Source organism: Pipistrellus kuhlii, unplaced genomic scaffold (assembly GCF_014108245.1).
Source record: "Pipistrellus kuhlii isolate mPipKuh1 unplaced genomic scaffold, mPipKuh1.p scaffold_m20_p_7, whole genome shotgun sequence".
Classification (NCBI taxonomy): domain Eukaryota; kingdom Metazoa; phylum Chordata; class Mammalia; order Chiroptera; family Vespertilionidae; genus Pipistrellus; species Pipistrellus kuhlii.
The window spans coordinates 40,472,267-40,488,614 of NW_023425573.1; the positions used below are offsets into that span (position 1 = coordinate 40,472,267).

At 34.3% G+C, this 16,348-nt stretch overlaps 1 protein-coding gene across 16 annotated transcripts in view; it reads right to left on the reverse strand.

Moving 5' to 3' along the window:
- Positions 1 to 16,348, reverse strand: part of UBR3 (ubiquitin protein ligase E3 component n-recognin 3) — a 128,987-nt gene that overhangs the window by 73,568 nt on the left and 39,071 nt on the right. For 14 of the 16 annotated variants that reach the window (XM_036420510.2, XM_036420513.2, XM_036420502.2 and 11 more), the window contains 6 exons: positions 15,521 to 15,587; positions 13,189 to 13,319; positions 11,822 to 12,050; positions 6,146 to 6,325; positions 5,419 to 5,552; positions 128 to 214 (listed from right to left, as the gene is read on the reverse strand). In XM_036420510.2, the coding sequence (XP_036276403.1) occupies positions 128 to 214; positions 5,419 to 5,552; positions 6,146 to 6,325; positions 11,822 to 12,050; positions 13,189 to 13,319; positions 15,521 to 15,587 (828 nt within the window). The remainder of the gene's footprint in view (positions 1 to 127; positions 215 to 5,418; positions 5,553 to 6,145; positions 6,326 to 11,821; positions 12,051 to 13,188; positions 13,320 to 15,520; positions 15,588 to 16,348) is intronic. The other 2 variants (XM_045575570.1, XM_045575571.1) reach the window with 2 other exon arrangements.

Sequence of the window (16,348 nt, forward strand, 5' to 3'; positions counted from 1 at the left end):
CTTAATGATATTATCCATTCTGACTTCTTTCCCTTGTCCTATGGAAAGGTATTCATTATTTTCAATGTTAAATGTAATGAAACAGTTCTTTTCTTAATGCTTTTACATATATCAAAAACATACATACCTCATCTACAAAGTTAATTGCTTCAAACCAGTCTTGAAGAGCTTCAAGGCAATATTTAACAACATTTCGAGTATATTCTTGGGTTTCCTAAAAAAAAAAAAAAATTATACAGCATATATATGTGTGTGTGTGTGTGTGTGTGTGTGTGTGTACTTTCAACTTCAAATTACATGAATACATAAAACTAAGTTATATGCACTATATAATGGTAAAATATTTTTTTCAAAACAAGTACATTTGTCATTTCAAGAAATCATCCTTTCACAAACAAATGCTAACAATCAATGACAATTATAAAAATTAAAGAACACAATCTGCTACCTGTTATATAATATATTCCTTTAAATTAATCAAAGCTGAGATAGATTTATATGATATAAACCAGATTCCATTTTAAGATATATAAAAATATTATAAATTTTCTAATTTTATTGTTTAATAGGTACAGAGTTTCTTTTGGGGGATGATAAAATGTCTTGGAAATGGATAGTGATCATGCTTGCACAACATTGTAAATGTACTTAATGTCACTAAAGTAGGCACCTAAAAATGGTTAAAGAGGCAAAATTTATGTTATATATATTTACTACAATAAAAAATAACAAAAATAAAAAAGAATATATGACTACTGTAAGTAACCTATAAATATATTTGTTTGCAACAGAATTTAGAAGAAAAACTGAAAAGTATGTACCACTAATGTTTTATGGAGAAATGGATCCAGTGAAATAGGTATCTATTAAGTTAAATGGGAAAATAAATGATAGCCTTTGCAAAAATAAACTGGGCAAAAAATTTGAATAGAATTTACATGAGAAGATGCTCAACATTACCAGTCATTAGAAAAATAAAAATCAAAGCCACAGTAAGATACTATCTACATAAACTAGGATAGCTATAATTTTAAAATGTAAAATAAAAAGTGTTGGCAATGATAGAAACTGAAACTCTCATACACTGCTGGTGGGTATGTAAAATGCCCAAGAGAATTAAAAGTAAATATATTTACACAAAAACTTGTATACAAATGTTTACAGAAACAATATTCATAGTAGCCACACACAAAAAGGAATCAATTCAAGAATGGACAAGTAAAATCTATGTGATGGAATACTATTCAGCCATAAAAAGAAATGAAGTACTGATTAACATATGCTGTAACACAGCTGAACCATGAAAACATTACTAATTGAAAGAAGCCAGACACAAAAGTCCAAATAGTGTATGATTCCATTTATATAAAATGTCCAGGTAGACAAATTCAAGCAGAAGGGAGATCAGTGGTTTCCAGGAGATAAGAGGTTGGAATTGGGAGGTATGAAGCAGGAAGGGGAAGGTGATAAAAATGTTCTGAAATTAATGGCAATGGTTGCAAACTTTGTGAATATACTATGAACTACTGAACTGTACACTTTATTTTTTTAATATATTTTATTGATTTTTTACAGAGAGGAAGGGAGAGGGATAGAGAGTTAGAAACATCGATGAGAGAGAAACATCAATCAGCTGCCTCTTGCACACCCCACACCGGGGATGTGCCCGCAACCAAGGTACATGCCCTTTCAGTCCCTAGGCCGACGCTCTATCCACTGAGCAAAACCGGTTTCGGCTGAACTATACACTTTAAAAAGGTTAAAATGATAAATTTTATGTTATGTGAATTTTAAATATATTAATATGTAAATATCTTTTTATATATGTAAATTATTCTGGGCCTCTAAAGAAAGCTAAGTTTCACATTCATTGTTGACTTCTCCTTCATCCTGCTTAGTCTCCATGTCCTGTTAATTCTTTCTTGATATTATTATTTCACAAATTCACTCCTATTTCTACCTATTTCTGCTACCATCCAAACCAAATATCACTTATCTAGTTTCCTTGCCAATAGTCACTCTGTTCTAATCTATTCCATTTATAAAAATTTATCTTTATAAAAATATTATTTTAAATAATATTCTATTTCCCATCTCTTACAGGGGAAAAAAATCTAATGGCACTTATAAATTATAATAAATAATCTGTCATAACCAAACTAACTGGTAGATAATTCACGACTAAAAAAATTTTAAAAATCAAATGTTCTCCTACTTTATCAAGGGTTTGGACAAAAGAGTACCATTATTTCTTCTCAACACTAATATAAACTGGCACAATCCCTTTGGAGAATAATTTAAAAAGGTGGATATCAAAACTCTTTTAAAAAGTGGCCAGTTTATTATCCTATTCTTAAATACAGCATCTTACTTAATAAAAGAGAAACATGCAAATTAACCATCACTCCACTATGCCCACAGCCAATCATAGTGAGTATACAAATTAACCCAACAAAGATGGAGGTAAGTTTGCATGTGCAGGCATGGAGCAGTGTGATGCCTGCTATGAGGGGAAGGGGGGCAACGGATGGAGCTACAGAAGTGGTGCTCCGGAAAGAAGCTAGGACTTGCCGGCCCCCGGGTGGGCCGGGAGCAGGGATGTGCCAGCTCCTAGGCAGCTGGGAGTGAAGCCAGGGGAAGGAAGGCCTATTCTTGCACAAATATCGTGCAACAGGCTTCTAGTATTTAATAATCTGTTCAGATCATCTCTCTCCCATCTCCCCACCACTAACAAACCCACTCAAAAAAAATTTAGTATGCATGCTAACTACTTGTTAGTTTATTATCTTTGGCAATTTACTTAAATTGTATAAGTCTCTGTTTCTCCATATGTAAAAATGGGAATTAATACTACTTACTTCCTAGTTCTGTTATGAAGAAGCAAATGAAATAATTATGTATAATGCTCTATGTCAAAAAATAAATAAAATGCTCTGTGTCATAGTCTAGCACTACTTCTGACAAGGCCAGACACTTCTGTCAAGTATGCAGTAACCCAAAGTTGCCACTAGGTGGAGATTTTATAGCTTGTTCTGTTCAAAAGGCAAAAATTAATAATATTCTAGAAATGAGCCATCCTTTATCCATTCTATCATTATTAAACAATCCAGTACTACTCTTTTAACTAGCTCTTACCATTTTCAACAATCAAAGAGAATTCAGGGCAACCAATAGAAAGTAAGCAGAGAAGAAATATCCACAGAACTTAGAAAAGTAACTTAAGTATTGGGATGGATTACAAAAGGAAGAATCAGAGGCAGAAAAACAAGTTAAGAAATTGTCTTAACCACCCAGATTTCTTAAATATACAGAAATGAATTAAGACAGAGGAAAGAAGTGGGAGGGAGGTATTTCTGGAATGGAAAAGAGAACTCGTGGCATCTCTTACATTCTAAATAAGGCAGGTACGGCAATGGGAGAAGGTTTATAAATTAGCTGATTGCATCATTTAAGATACCATTAAATAACATAAAGGACGCAGTATGAACAGATGATTTCAGAAGTTAGTTAGGGACCTGAGAAAACATGTACCTATAAGGAGATCTATCTACATGAGTAGCCAGAGCTGTTGGAAATTTGAACCTAGCAGGACAGCAATCAAGTGAGTCATCTGAATTTAGAAAATAGCTCAAGTCATGAGAGAAAATATAAGTCTGCTTAAACACATACACCTAGCCGAAGCAGGTTTGACTCAGGGGTAGAGCGTCGGTCTGCGGACTGAAATGTCCCAGGTTCGATTCCGGTCAAAGGCATGTACATTGGTTGCGGGCACATCCCTGATAGGGGGTGTGCAAGAGGCAGCTGGTCGATGTTTCTCTCTCATCGACATTTCTAGCTCTCTATCTCTCTCCCTTCCTCTCTGTAGAAAATCAATAAAATATATTTAAAAAAGAAACACATACACCTAAAGCACACGTGTCAAACACAAGACCCGCGGGCCAAATGCGTCCCGCCAGGCCTTGCACTGTGGCCCGCACCGCGCTGTCATCACTGCACTCCGCTGTGTTTCCATCACAATGACAGTTTATGACTGTTCAGTAAACCATTCGGCCCGCGATTTAGGCTGAATTTTAGATTTTGGCCCCTTCTCTGATTGAGTTAGACACCCCTACCCTAAAGAGTATATGGAAGAGAGCCTCATAATGACCCTGTGAAGAAGTTCAGGCTTTGCTTTCCTTCATTTTACTTTCTTAAAAATAAGGATAAAGACTGAGACTGTGAAGTTCAAATAGTTTAAAAACAGCAGGCAAAGTCACCTACGTAGAAAGAAGCAGAGCCCAACCGGAATCCAGAGTTTCAAAATATTTCCGCTATAAAATCTTGTCCAGCATGCTTATTGATACAGGCTAGCAGGTTGGACTTCTTGGTATTCATATAGCAAAATCTTAGTCAAATTCTTAGTTTAAGGATCAGGGAACTCCATTTTTCTGATTATCCAAGGATTCTGCAGTCCTATCAAACCAATACTTAAAAATACAAAAGTAAACCCTAACTGGTTTGGCTCAATGGATGGAGCATACGGCCTACTGACTAAAGGATCCCAGGTTCGATTCTGGTCAAGGGCATGTACCTTGGTTATGGAAACACACCTAATAGGGGTGTGCAGGAGGCAGCTGATCAATGTTTCTCTCTCATCAATATTTTTAACTCTCTATCCCTCTCCCTTCCTCTCTGTAAAAAATCAATATATTTTTTTAAAAATACAAAAGTAAAAATGTATTTGTATACAAAGACATAAATACACACAATTACAAATAAGCTTTTTCTTATCCAATTAAAAGAATTTATGTTGCCGAAGCCGGTTTAGCTCAGTGGATAGAGCGTCAGCCTGTGGACTGAAAGGTCCCAGGTTCGATTCCGGTCAAGGGCACGTACCTTGGTTGTGGGCACATCCCCAGTAGGGGGTGTGCAAGAGGCAGCTGATTGATTCTCATCGATGTTTCTCTCTATTCCTCTCTCTTCCTCTCTGTAAAAAATCAATAAAAAACATTTTTTTTAAAAAAAATTTATGTTGCTGCTATGTTACCTTTAGATTTTGTTTATAAACAACTGAAATTTGTATAAAATGTATGCTGATTTTGTGCTTGGAGTCTTAAAAGTGTAAACTTTACTGTTAACTATCCTCATTCCTTGAAAGATAAGATGAATCAGGCAACTAACTGATGATGGGTAAAATGAAACAATAAAGATGAGTGTAGAGATTTATATTCACAAGGGAAGGCTGGAAAGATCTGGTAATATAAATGAAGTCCAGCCTGCCTAAGAAAAATAGTTACTATCTCAAGTCAGCTTTCATAGAGGTGAGTTCAGAACTAAACATTGCAACCTTATTATACACATGTATACAAATGTTTTCACATCTTTTTCTTAATTAATTATTGTAAAGGCATTTAGAGAAATTAACAGAAGTTAGCATACCCTCACTTTACAATGTGATAAAAGCCCCCACATTGGCTGTGCACAGGCCTCAAGTTCAGCAGCAAAGGCAGCATAGTAGGTCTGAGACTCAAATTCCACATGTTCGTTTAGTTCTCGCTTGTTTAAGTTCATACCTTACAAAAATTAAACAGATATAAACCTTATTAATGAGAATAAGATTTCCTATTAAAAATCAAATAAAATAGTTCCAAGTACCAAACATATTCTAATATACACACAAATCGCAACGTGTATAGAAATAAGTAAATTGTTAAAAATACAACAATCTAGTCCTTTTAAAATTCTTTACAAAATAGATTTTTTAAATAAATAATTTGCAAATTATCTCTTATATAACATAATTGAATGTATTGAATTAAAAAGTCAAAATTATTTTAATTGATGATAGTTAAAAACACACATTTTTATGAAATTTTTATGGAAGCATTATGAATCTTCTTAGAAAATAGAAACTTCCAGAATAATGGTTTAAAATACAAAAAAAAAAATACATTCTTATTCTCCTGTTTCCTTTTTAATATTCTAACATTTTTTAACTCTGATGTATCTTCATGAATACTTTATTAAAGTATTTACAAATATCAATTAATTAAAATGAGACACTTCACACATAACCCAAATAATGTGCTATTATCATTTAATTAGTAGTTGATAGCTCCACATTAGGCATTTGATAAAATAAATTAACAAAAAAATAAATTCATACCTTGAAAGAAAGATACAAAGCTCATCCATGTAATTAACAGACCATGGTCCTCCAAAAATTTCTTAGCCACACTTTGATGAGAAAGAATATTAATGAAATCACTGACAAGAGGCCAGTAAGTGTTATTCTTCAGTAACGCTTCTCCACAGTTCACTACCAAATGGAAACTATTTTCTTCATCTAAAACAAACACACACAGACCAAAAATAAGTTAAAAAAAAAAAAAAACTTTACAAGGATAGAGATTATACACTTTAGATTCAGAGGCACCTAAATTCAAACCTAGTTTGCCATTTAATATCTATATGGCTTTAAGCATGTTAGATTCTGAATTAATTTACACATCTATAAAATGGAAAAAGACACTATCTTAAGGGAATTAAATGAAATGTTAACATAATACTTAGCACATTATAATAATGTTTACCATATGTCCAACATATTATATGATACTGAGTTAACTATGTGTAGAAGACCATATTATTTTCTTGATTCCAATGATAAATGCAATATTTCAGTCCAAATCAATAAATATTTTTATTCCTAGATTAATCTCAATCCATCTTACCTATCAAACTTGTGATTTAAACCATATATTTAATTACTTTCTACTCAAAGAATATGTAAATACAATAAAACAGTATTTCAAAAATGAAAGAACCGAATACATAAGCTTTAGCCTTAAAAAAGCCCTCAAAAAAATTTTTCAGTTTCAGCTTTTAAATTTTATTTTTTATTTGAGAGAGAGAGAAAAAAGGCGAGAAGAAAGGAGGCAGACAGTGAGAGACACTGACTTGTTGTTTATGCATTCATTGGTTGCTTCTTGTATTTGCCCAGACCAGACATTGAACCCACAACCTTAGCATATCAGAATGATGCTATAACCAATTGATCTACTTGGCCAGGGCAAAATCTTCAAAATTTAAATACATTGTTGGGGAAACAGTATGCTTATACAAAATCTTTTTTTCTTTATAAAATCTTTACTTATAGAAGTTATCACATAAATGCATTAGCACTCTTAACTAATTCCAATTAAACTGATTCACTGGACAAACAAGCCCCCCAATCCCACTGTAAAATATCTTAATACCCATAATCTATAGAATGCTTGGTATAAAAAAAAACAACAACCTAGTATAAAAGCCAAGTACATATATGCTTATCCAGAGTCAGTTTTTGTTTCTGTTCATGTAAATTGTTGTTTTTATTATAATTAGAAAACTTAAATTAAAAGTATATAAACTGATGAAATATAAAAACATAGAGAAACATTACAAAAACTGGATCATAAGCTTTTAAGAGACCATAAAGGTGCCTGAAAAAATGCTAAAAAATCTTGGAGGGAACAAAATATAAAAGCCTAGAAAGATTTGTTTTTGTTTTTTCTTTCTTTTTTTTATATATATATTTTATTGATTTTTTGCAGAGAGAATGAGAGAGAGATAGAGAGTCAGAAACATCAATGAGAGAGAAGCATCGATCAGCTGCCTCTTGCACACCCCCCACTGGGGATATGCCCACAACCAAGGTACATGCCCTTGACCAGAATCGAACCCGGGACCTTTCAGTCCGCAGGCTTACGTTCTATCCACTGAGCCAAAGCCTAGAAAGATTTGTAAACGTAGTGAAGCCACTAAGATCTAATGTTCCTATTCTACCTTAAGGAAACTGAAAATCACAGATGATGCTTTACAGATGATATATATATATAAAAGAACTCTGTTCAAGGAAACAATACCCTAAAAATGCTTTGCCCAAAATTAAAAAGACTGGAGAAGGAGCATGCATTTCTGTTTTAGGTTGAAATGCCTTGTTTAAGATAATGTATCTTTTTGCTGTTAATCCTCGCTCGAGGATATTTTCCCATTGATTTTTTTTTTCTTTTTTTGAGAGAATGAAAGGGAGGGAAAAAGACAGTGAGAGAAACACTGATGGGCAAAGACACATCGATTGGTTGCCTCCCGGACCTGGATAGGGGATCATACCTACAAACAAGATTCATGCCCCTGACCTGAATCAAACCCAGGACCCTTCAAGGGCCGACGCTCTATCCACTAAGCCAGGGCAATATGTATCTTTTAATGATTCCTCACTTTAACCAACTTTTTCAATTAACCACCTACTTGTCAAACTCATAAGTGAGGAGGGCTTCTACTGAACCTCTTAATTTCCACACATTAAATTTGGGTTTCAGTCTATAAAATTATTTTTCCTACTCTTGATGTTTAATATGAATTCTTGTTTTCTTTTAGCAAGATTTATATCAGTTTTAATTTTTGTAAGGTATGAACTTAAATCTAAATGAGCATGTAGAATAATGCCTTTACTCCTGAACTTGAGGCAAGTAAGGGGACTCTTTTCACACTGAAATTTAACTATATATAAGAACAGGACCCACAAACTTAAGTATACTCTCTTTTTTAGTGCTTCTCAATAGGATGAGCGAGGGTATAACTGAATGAGAAAGAGGGACTCAAGGACTTTCTATAAATAACCCACACCTGAGATTCAGAAAAGCACTCTGGCTGACAACTACTGCCACTGTAGTTGTGAGCCATTGATATTGATGGGAGAGTGATTAAGGATGCTGGGATTTTAATATATTTAAACATTGATCACTATTCTATTTCATTAAAAACAGAAGATAAACAGAATATAATTACTCAAAATCACTATTTTTCTTGACACTACTTTAAATATTGGTCTTGTGATAAACACCTTCGAATCTTTAATGAAATAAAATGATTAGTCTTCAATCAATATGACAAGTAGAAGAGTATTGGACCACAAAAAGAGCAGAAAATCAGCAGTGTGAAACGCTACTGAAAATCAGACAAGATAGGGTCCAAAGAGTGGCCCCTGGTTTCTTCATCATGTCCAGGAGTGGGGAACATCTGGCCCTTGGAAGTCATTTGGTCTGGCCCTGCCAAGCATGAGTGGTGAGTTGATAAAATGTTTGACCAAATATAGCAGGTTAATTTTTAAGTTAATAATGTAGCATGGCCCAAGAACGATGTTATAAATATCCAAATGGCTCTTGGCAGAAATAAGATACCCCACCCTGATGTAGGCCATAGAAAAGGCTACAGTGTAATTTATTAGATTAATTGGGACTCTTGAGACTTGAAGAGATTGTATTAATAACTATATCAGAACAACAGGCATAATTTGGGGCTGTTTTGGGAACACATGATATGTGGTTACTGGAGTCATCGACAATTTTAGAAAGAACAACAGAATGATGAAAGCAGACAATAGATTGAGGTGGGTTACTGAGTGATTAGAAATAGCATAACTTTAAAAACTCTCTTTGGAAAATTACCTATGAAAAAAAAATGGGAGGCAGACGCATATACATTTCTTCCCAAATATTCTTCTTTGTAGACCAAATAAAACCATATAATGTAAGCACAGCAGAATCATTTAGTCAACAAAATAGACTCCAGATTCTTTTCAAAAGAGCTAAATTTAAAAAGTTTTCTAGTTTATAAATTAAAAATACAATTTTTAAAAGGCTTTTTCAAAAATAAAAGAGCAATATGTATAGTTAAATCTCTAAGAAGTAAAAGGTCATCTTACATGAAGATAGAAAAACTATAACACAAAGTGGATTTTAAATTTTCCTTTAAAGAAGTGAAGAAGTATATTGCTTAATGTATAAAATGTATTATTCTCCCATTATACCTACAATTGGAAAATAGTCCCACAGTGACCAAAAGTATGAGTTTTGAAGTCAAACACCCAGCTGTACCACTTGACAGCTGTAAAATTACAAATTATTTATTTAACTCCCTAAGCCATAATTGCCTGATTTATAAAATGGAGAAAGCAATATCTATAATACACATAAAGTACTAAGAAAAGAGCATAGCATAGTGCTCAAAAGATAGTAGCTATCATAATTATTAGCTAGCTATTATTACACTGAGCATATATCAATTTTCAGGCTATGGTATCACATCTGAAAACAGGTAGTAAAAGCTGATATGCAGCAGGAGGCAACAGTGGAACAAAGCAAGTCTTAACTACAGAAAATGGGAAGGCCCTAAGATTTAATCTGAAGTACTGTTGTTGTTATTTTAAAGGTCAACTCCAGGTGCCAACAAGAGAATACACAGTCTTATCAATGTTGGCCTGGCTGTGTCATGGTGAAGAACAAAAATTCTGAATCAGAGGATATAAATTCTGAATCTTGGCTCTGTCATTTACTTGCCATAGAGTATACAGTTTAACTTCACTAAGCCTCAATTTATTCATCTTTAAAGTGGGGATAGTAACAATGTCAATCTCAGAGAGTTGTTCAGAAGTTTAATTAAAACAATATACAAACAGTATTCACACAGTGCCTAATACATAGCAAACACTCACATAATATATATTATTACAGGGAGGTAAAGTCAAGAAGAAAGACTACAGAGAAATGAGAATGTGATAAGGTCCTAGAAATATATGGCAATTTGAGACTCCTGGGCACAAAATATGAAAATCAAAGATCTCACTATGGCATCACAGAAAAATCAAGATTTATTCAACTCTTACATTATAAAAAGTATAGGTATAGTAAAATGTCTGAGGCTGATAGTAAAAATTTTATGATAAAAAAGGAACATATCTAATTAGGAAATGTTTAAATTATTGTAAAGCCATATGATATTAATACCTGCAACCATTAAAAAACATATTCTTGGCACGTACACTATGGTAACATATTTTAAGTATGTGTATATATATATACATATAAATATACTACTGGTGCATGAAATTGGTGCATGAAGGGGTAAGGGGGAGAGAAATGTCCCTCAGTCCAGTCTGCAACTTCTCCAATCTGAAATCCCTCTCATAATCCAAGACTGCTGACTCCCAACTGCTTGCCTGCCAGCCTTCCTGATTGCCACTAACCACTTCTGCCTGCCGGCCTGATCACCCCCTAACGACTCCCCTGCCAGCCTGATTGATGCCTAACTGCTCCACTGCCCATCTGATTGCCCATAACTGCCCTCCCCTGCCAGCCTGGTCACCCCTAACTGCCCTCCTCTGCAGGCCTGCCCCACCACCACCACCACCACCACCAACTGTCCTCTTTACAGGCCCAGTCGCTCCCAACTTCCCTCCTTTGCCAACCTGGTCACCCCTAACTTCCCACCCCTGCAGGCTTGGTTGCCCCCAACTACCTTCCCTTTCAAGGTCTGGTCTCTCTAAACTGCCCTCCCCTGCTGGCCTGATAGCCCACAACTGCCCTCCCTGGCAGGCCAGGTCCCTCCCAACTGCTCTCCCCTGCTGGCCATCTTGTGGTAGCCATCTTTTGTCCACATAGGGGCAGCCATCTTGTATGTTGGAGTGATGGTCAATTTGCATATTACTCTTTTATTGTATAGTATTATCAAACAAAATGACAGAAAATATCCCAAAATGTTAAACAAGTAATTTATTAATAACAACACTACAAGTGCTTTTAGGAGGCCAATGCCTTATCTATTAAGTGACTGGGGCTTCTAAATTACAGGTAATTTTAAAGTTTTATTTTAAATGTTACTGAAAATTTTCCAAAAATTTCTTTTATAAATAAGTACTATTTTATAATATTTGAAAGCTGCTTTTAAACATACAAGGAAGTTTTAAGACTAGGTATACACAGAATACTAATAAAACTAATTAAAATAATTCTGATTTTACCTTGTAGCTCACTTTTAATAAGGCAACTTTCCATCATGTATAATAGCACAGTGACCATAATTTCCAGCAGCTGACATTCTTCTGTTACCTGTCTTGCTAGCTCCTCATTGCTGAACAACTGAACACTAATATGAACAATTCTGTTAGACATCGTGTCTGATTCATGACTTTTTTTCAGTGTTTTCATAATGAAAGCATAATGCTGAACAAAAGTTTTTGTAAAAGCAACCTGTAAATGTTTTAAATAGAAAAAAACACACATTAGTTTAACTTTCTTTTATTACACATTTCCAACATATTATATTAATCATATTAAACTATTTTAGTTTGTGATGATGCCCAAGGTAATTGAAAAAATAATTTCAATGATGACAGTAGTCATATTTCCCCATTTTTTGAAACATCAACAAAATATTTTGATAGTTAAAAAAGTTAATAGGCATTTTAAATTAAAATTTTAAAGCAATTACAAATACCATAGTTTAAAATACAAATTCTCACTATGTCATAAATAAATCAATTTATTGTCAAAGTATTTTTCTTTGTTCTGTGCTACCTACTTTAAAAACAAAACCAAAAGTCTCAGCTAAAAACTATCACAGGTTTCACATAACTTAACAAGTGAGTCTATGTGATTACTCCAAAAGAAATATCTTCTCCTATTTGTTTGGAAAGCTGACCACTAATCTGACTGACTATTTTTTCTGTGTAACATGTACATTTATTTCCTAAGCAATTATAAAGTCACCAAACAATGGCATTATTAAAGTGTTACTTCTAAAGAGGCCTTATTTCCTAAGCCATAAAAAGAACTACAGCATGATGCATTTCCTTTTTCATACACTAGGCTATGTCACTTTGCCATAACTATACAATGGTAACAGGTGGGTCCAGATACCCTGGGACAAGAGACTTCATCTCCCTACATGAGTACATCAGTCAATAACTGTTCTGTATTTAACTTTATGGAAAGCATAATCCCATGTTTTCCCATACCTAACCCCACAATCTAAACTCAATTGGTCCCATTACACATACTCATAGCATCTATACCTCTCCTTTGAAGAATTTGTAACAACATATTTATTTGAGCAATTGTTTTTATGTTTGTCACCCAGCATTCCCTTTGGATCAAGTTCTATACAGAAAGGCAACCCTTAGGAATTCTGTTTAACAGTAGTGCTTTGCCACAAATCTTTGATACTATGTTTCCTCTGCAGGCTCTATGCTCTTTCACAGTGTTATATCAGTCCTCAGAGCTACAATACAATAAGCCACTGCTGAGAAATACATTTTTAAAATTTAGTAGAGAAAGGACAAAGAATATGGAGCAAAGTTCAGAAAGGAAGTGGGGGAAATGTATATACCTTATACTCTTGATCTGGAAGCATATTGAGTAAAAAAGTTACCATCTTCTGAGGGAATTCATATTTTATAGTCCAAAACAATAGTTCTTCTAGGAAACTTTTATGTTTCAAAACATCCATTATGGATTGATCTGTGTAAAAAAAAAATTATTGTCTAATGATTTAAGTTTCTCATTTCATCTAAACCTTACTATAATTAACCCTTTGCACTCCGAACCATTCTGGACATTGGCTACCAGCTACTCGACGCTACTTTGTGGCGGACACGTGCGTTGAATTAACTCAGTTCCCCGTAATCACTAATAAACTGCAATGTCCCCCCTGAGAGGGGACATCCGCGTGATATGCTAGAATTCCGATGTCCCCTGAGAGGGGACAGCGCAGTGCAAAGGGTTAATAACCCATCAATCCCAAACATAGAAACCCACACCTGAAACCTATATATACAGTTATGGTGACCAATGTCACCATAACTGTATATATAAATTTAAATTAATTAAATAATTAACTAATTAGATGGTAATGATGGTTTTAAGCTAAAAGCGTACTATTAAGAACATAAAGTCCAAATCTAATTTTTTTAATTTTTAAAAAGAGAGGGGAAATCTTTACAAATTCAATAATTCTTCAAAATTATCCTTCATAAAAGAAATATTTATTTCACCAGAAAGAATAATTACTGATACATTGCTTACTATAATATACAGAAGCATTTACTTTTTTCTAGTAAAAAATATACCAGGCAAAGTATAAAGAGTGTTAAATATGCTTACTTGCACTAGATTCAAGAGTTCTTCTTCATGTATACAATGCCCCTTTCTAATGAAAGTATTCAAAAGGGGATAAAATTATCTATTGGAAAGCCTATTTCTAAAACCAACTGCCACTCCTTAAAGGTTAAGGTTGTCTCTTGCTAATCTCTGAATCCTTGCCATACTTAGTCAACAGAAACATCTCAACATATATATGATGAACTAATATGTTTAATACTTTAGCTATCTTTTTACTTTCCCCAATTTTCCCTCTAAAAATGAACTAATTCTTACTATTAATCTCTATTGGAGCAAACTATCTTGGGCTACTGCTCTGAATCATCATCTCTATATAAGGACATCAAAAGGATACAGCAAATATCAACTGTAAGTAGACTAGTTCAGTGATAGTTCTTACGCAGGAACTGGAACTAGATACAGATTTGAAGGAAATAGTATCACATGCACCAAAATATGCAGGTGCAGCCATAACTACATTACAGTTCAAGTTGTCTTGCAGGATAACTTTGTAGAGTTTTTTCAATTAACCCTAACCAATTTCACAGTTTTTCTATTGTTGAGTAAGTGTTCACACCAAATCTCCCTCAGGTAATGAGTCTATCCCAACTCAGATGTATCTCAAGGACTCGGGTAAAAACATGGACAACTCGAGTAAGTCAAAGGGCCAGGTAGCTATATGGGTTTCTATTTTTTTCAGGCATCACAGCTTCTCTGCTTCACCAGGGAGAAGGAAAGCATGATTGTATAATACCAGTATGTCTGCATCCTGGACTGCAGTCAAAATTTCATGCCCTTTGCTAGTAGCCCACAAATTAAATGAACTAAGTAACTAAGAACGCTTACCAAACGAGCCTCAACTAAAACTACCTGCTTATTCCACCTTTCCAAGCAGTCTTAATATTCCACTTAATCAGCACCAGAAATAAGAAGCTTCTTTTATCAAAATATTATTTTAACCTCTGAAGACTCTACGAGACCATATTAGCCCAGGCAATAGACCGTGTTAAACTTTTGATTGTGGCAAAAATCCAAAGTACAGGCTTCCAACCAGAAACCAGCGTTCAGCTGCCGGGCCAGTGCGCTCAGGAGCTGAGCATCACCCCGTGCACCAAGATGTCACTAATCTGATGCCCAGTCAGGGCAGACACATTTATTCACGTTCTCTCTTTCACTGTCTCCTCCTTATTTGTCATTTTTCACTTTAAAATGCATACGCCAGACTATGAAAAGATGTAATCCACATTAAAACTGTACACCTAAAATACTGGCTGCAAATCAAAGAATTCATGAAATGATTTCTATTTTTCTGGCTCAAAAAACATAATAAAAATTTTATTTTAAAAAACATATAACAAAATCCCAATAGTAAGGGTTTTGCTTGCTTTTAAGATCCCCCACAATCACCCCCTAAAAACAGTTTCTCCATTATTCAACAAATATAATTAAATAAGTCTCTTTTCAAACATATCTCAGATATCAATACGGATAGCCAATCAAGTGTTCTTAGTGATTAAGCATTTAGAAGCTTTTTATACAAGTTAAAAATAAAATATAAATACCTTTGGTGCTACTGCTTAGTTTCACCCTCTTTCTCTTGCCCAGACCTTGACTTCCATCCTGATCCTCCTGGAGGAAAACAGAATTAGCATTATAATAATGCTATTAATGAATTTATATATTTTACATTAATATATGTATGTTTATAAATGATTAAATATAATATAGTCATGCTTACATATTATTAATCAACACATTTTACTTTTCTGTCTTTGCTGTAATATCTTTTAATACTGCTAGTTTTTATTAAATTATATAATGAAAATCCTAGTATTAAAATATAAGAGCTCTTACACTTAATCTGTTCTTCTAATGCAAAATGCCTAAATAAAAATTTTTCTAACCTTATAAATATTTTCATATAAACAAAGAAGCTGAAGCAAAGTCAAGCTGATGGGCATAGGAAGAAAGGAGAGAAGAGGCAGAAGGCTAAAACAATCAATAAAGAAAAAGGCTTTGAAGAGTCTACGACAAACAAAGTCATAATTTGCATCTGGGGAAATCATTTGGATGCTCAGGAAAACATCTTAGAGTGGTTTGAGGCAGTCTCAAGGGATGGTACACTGCACCACAGCAACAGATTGGGAAGCTAGGGAGTTGAGACAAAGCACAGGAGGAGGAACAGAGGAAGCAGCCTGCCGATGGTGAAACCAAGGTGTGACTAGAAGTGTGCATCGGAGGGAGAAAGCCCAGGGCACAGGTGCACATTTCTAATTTTCTTTAAATGTTACTGAAAAGGCACTTGCTATCTTTGTAGCTGAATTCAGGAGTTCTTCCCCTCCAGCTAAATGTTATGATTCCACTCCATTTTCCCAGCTTTCCTAAACTAG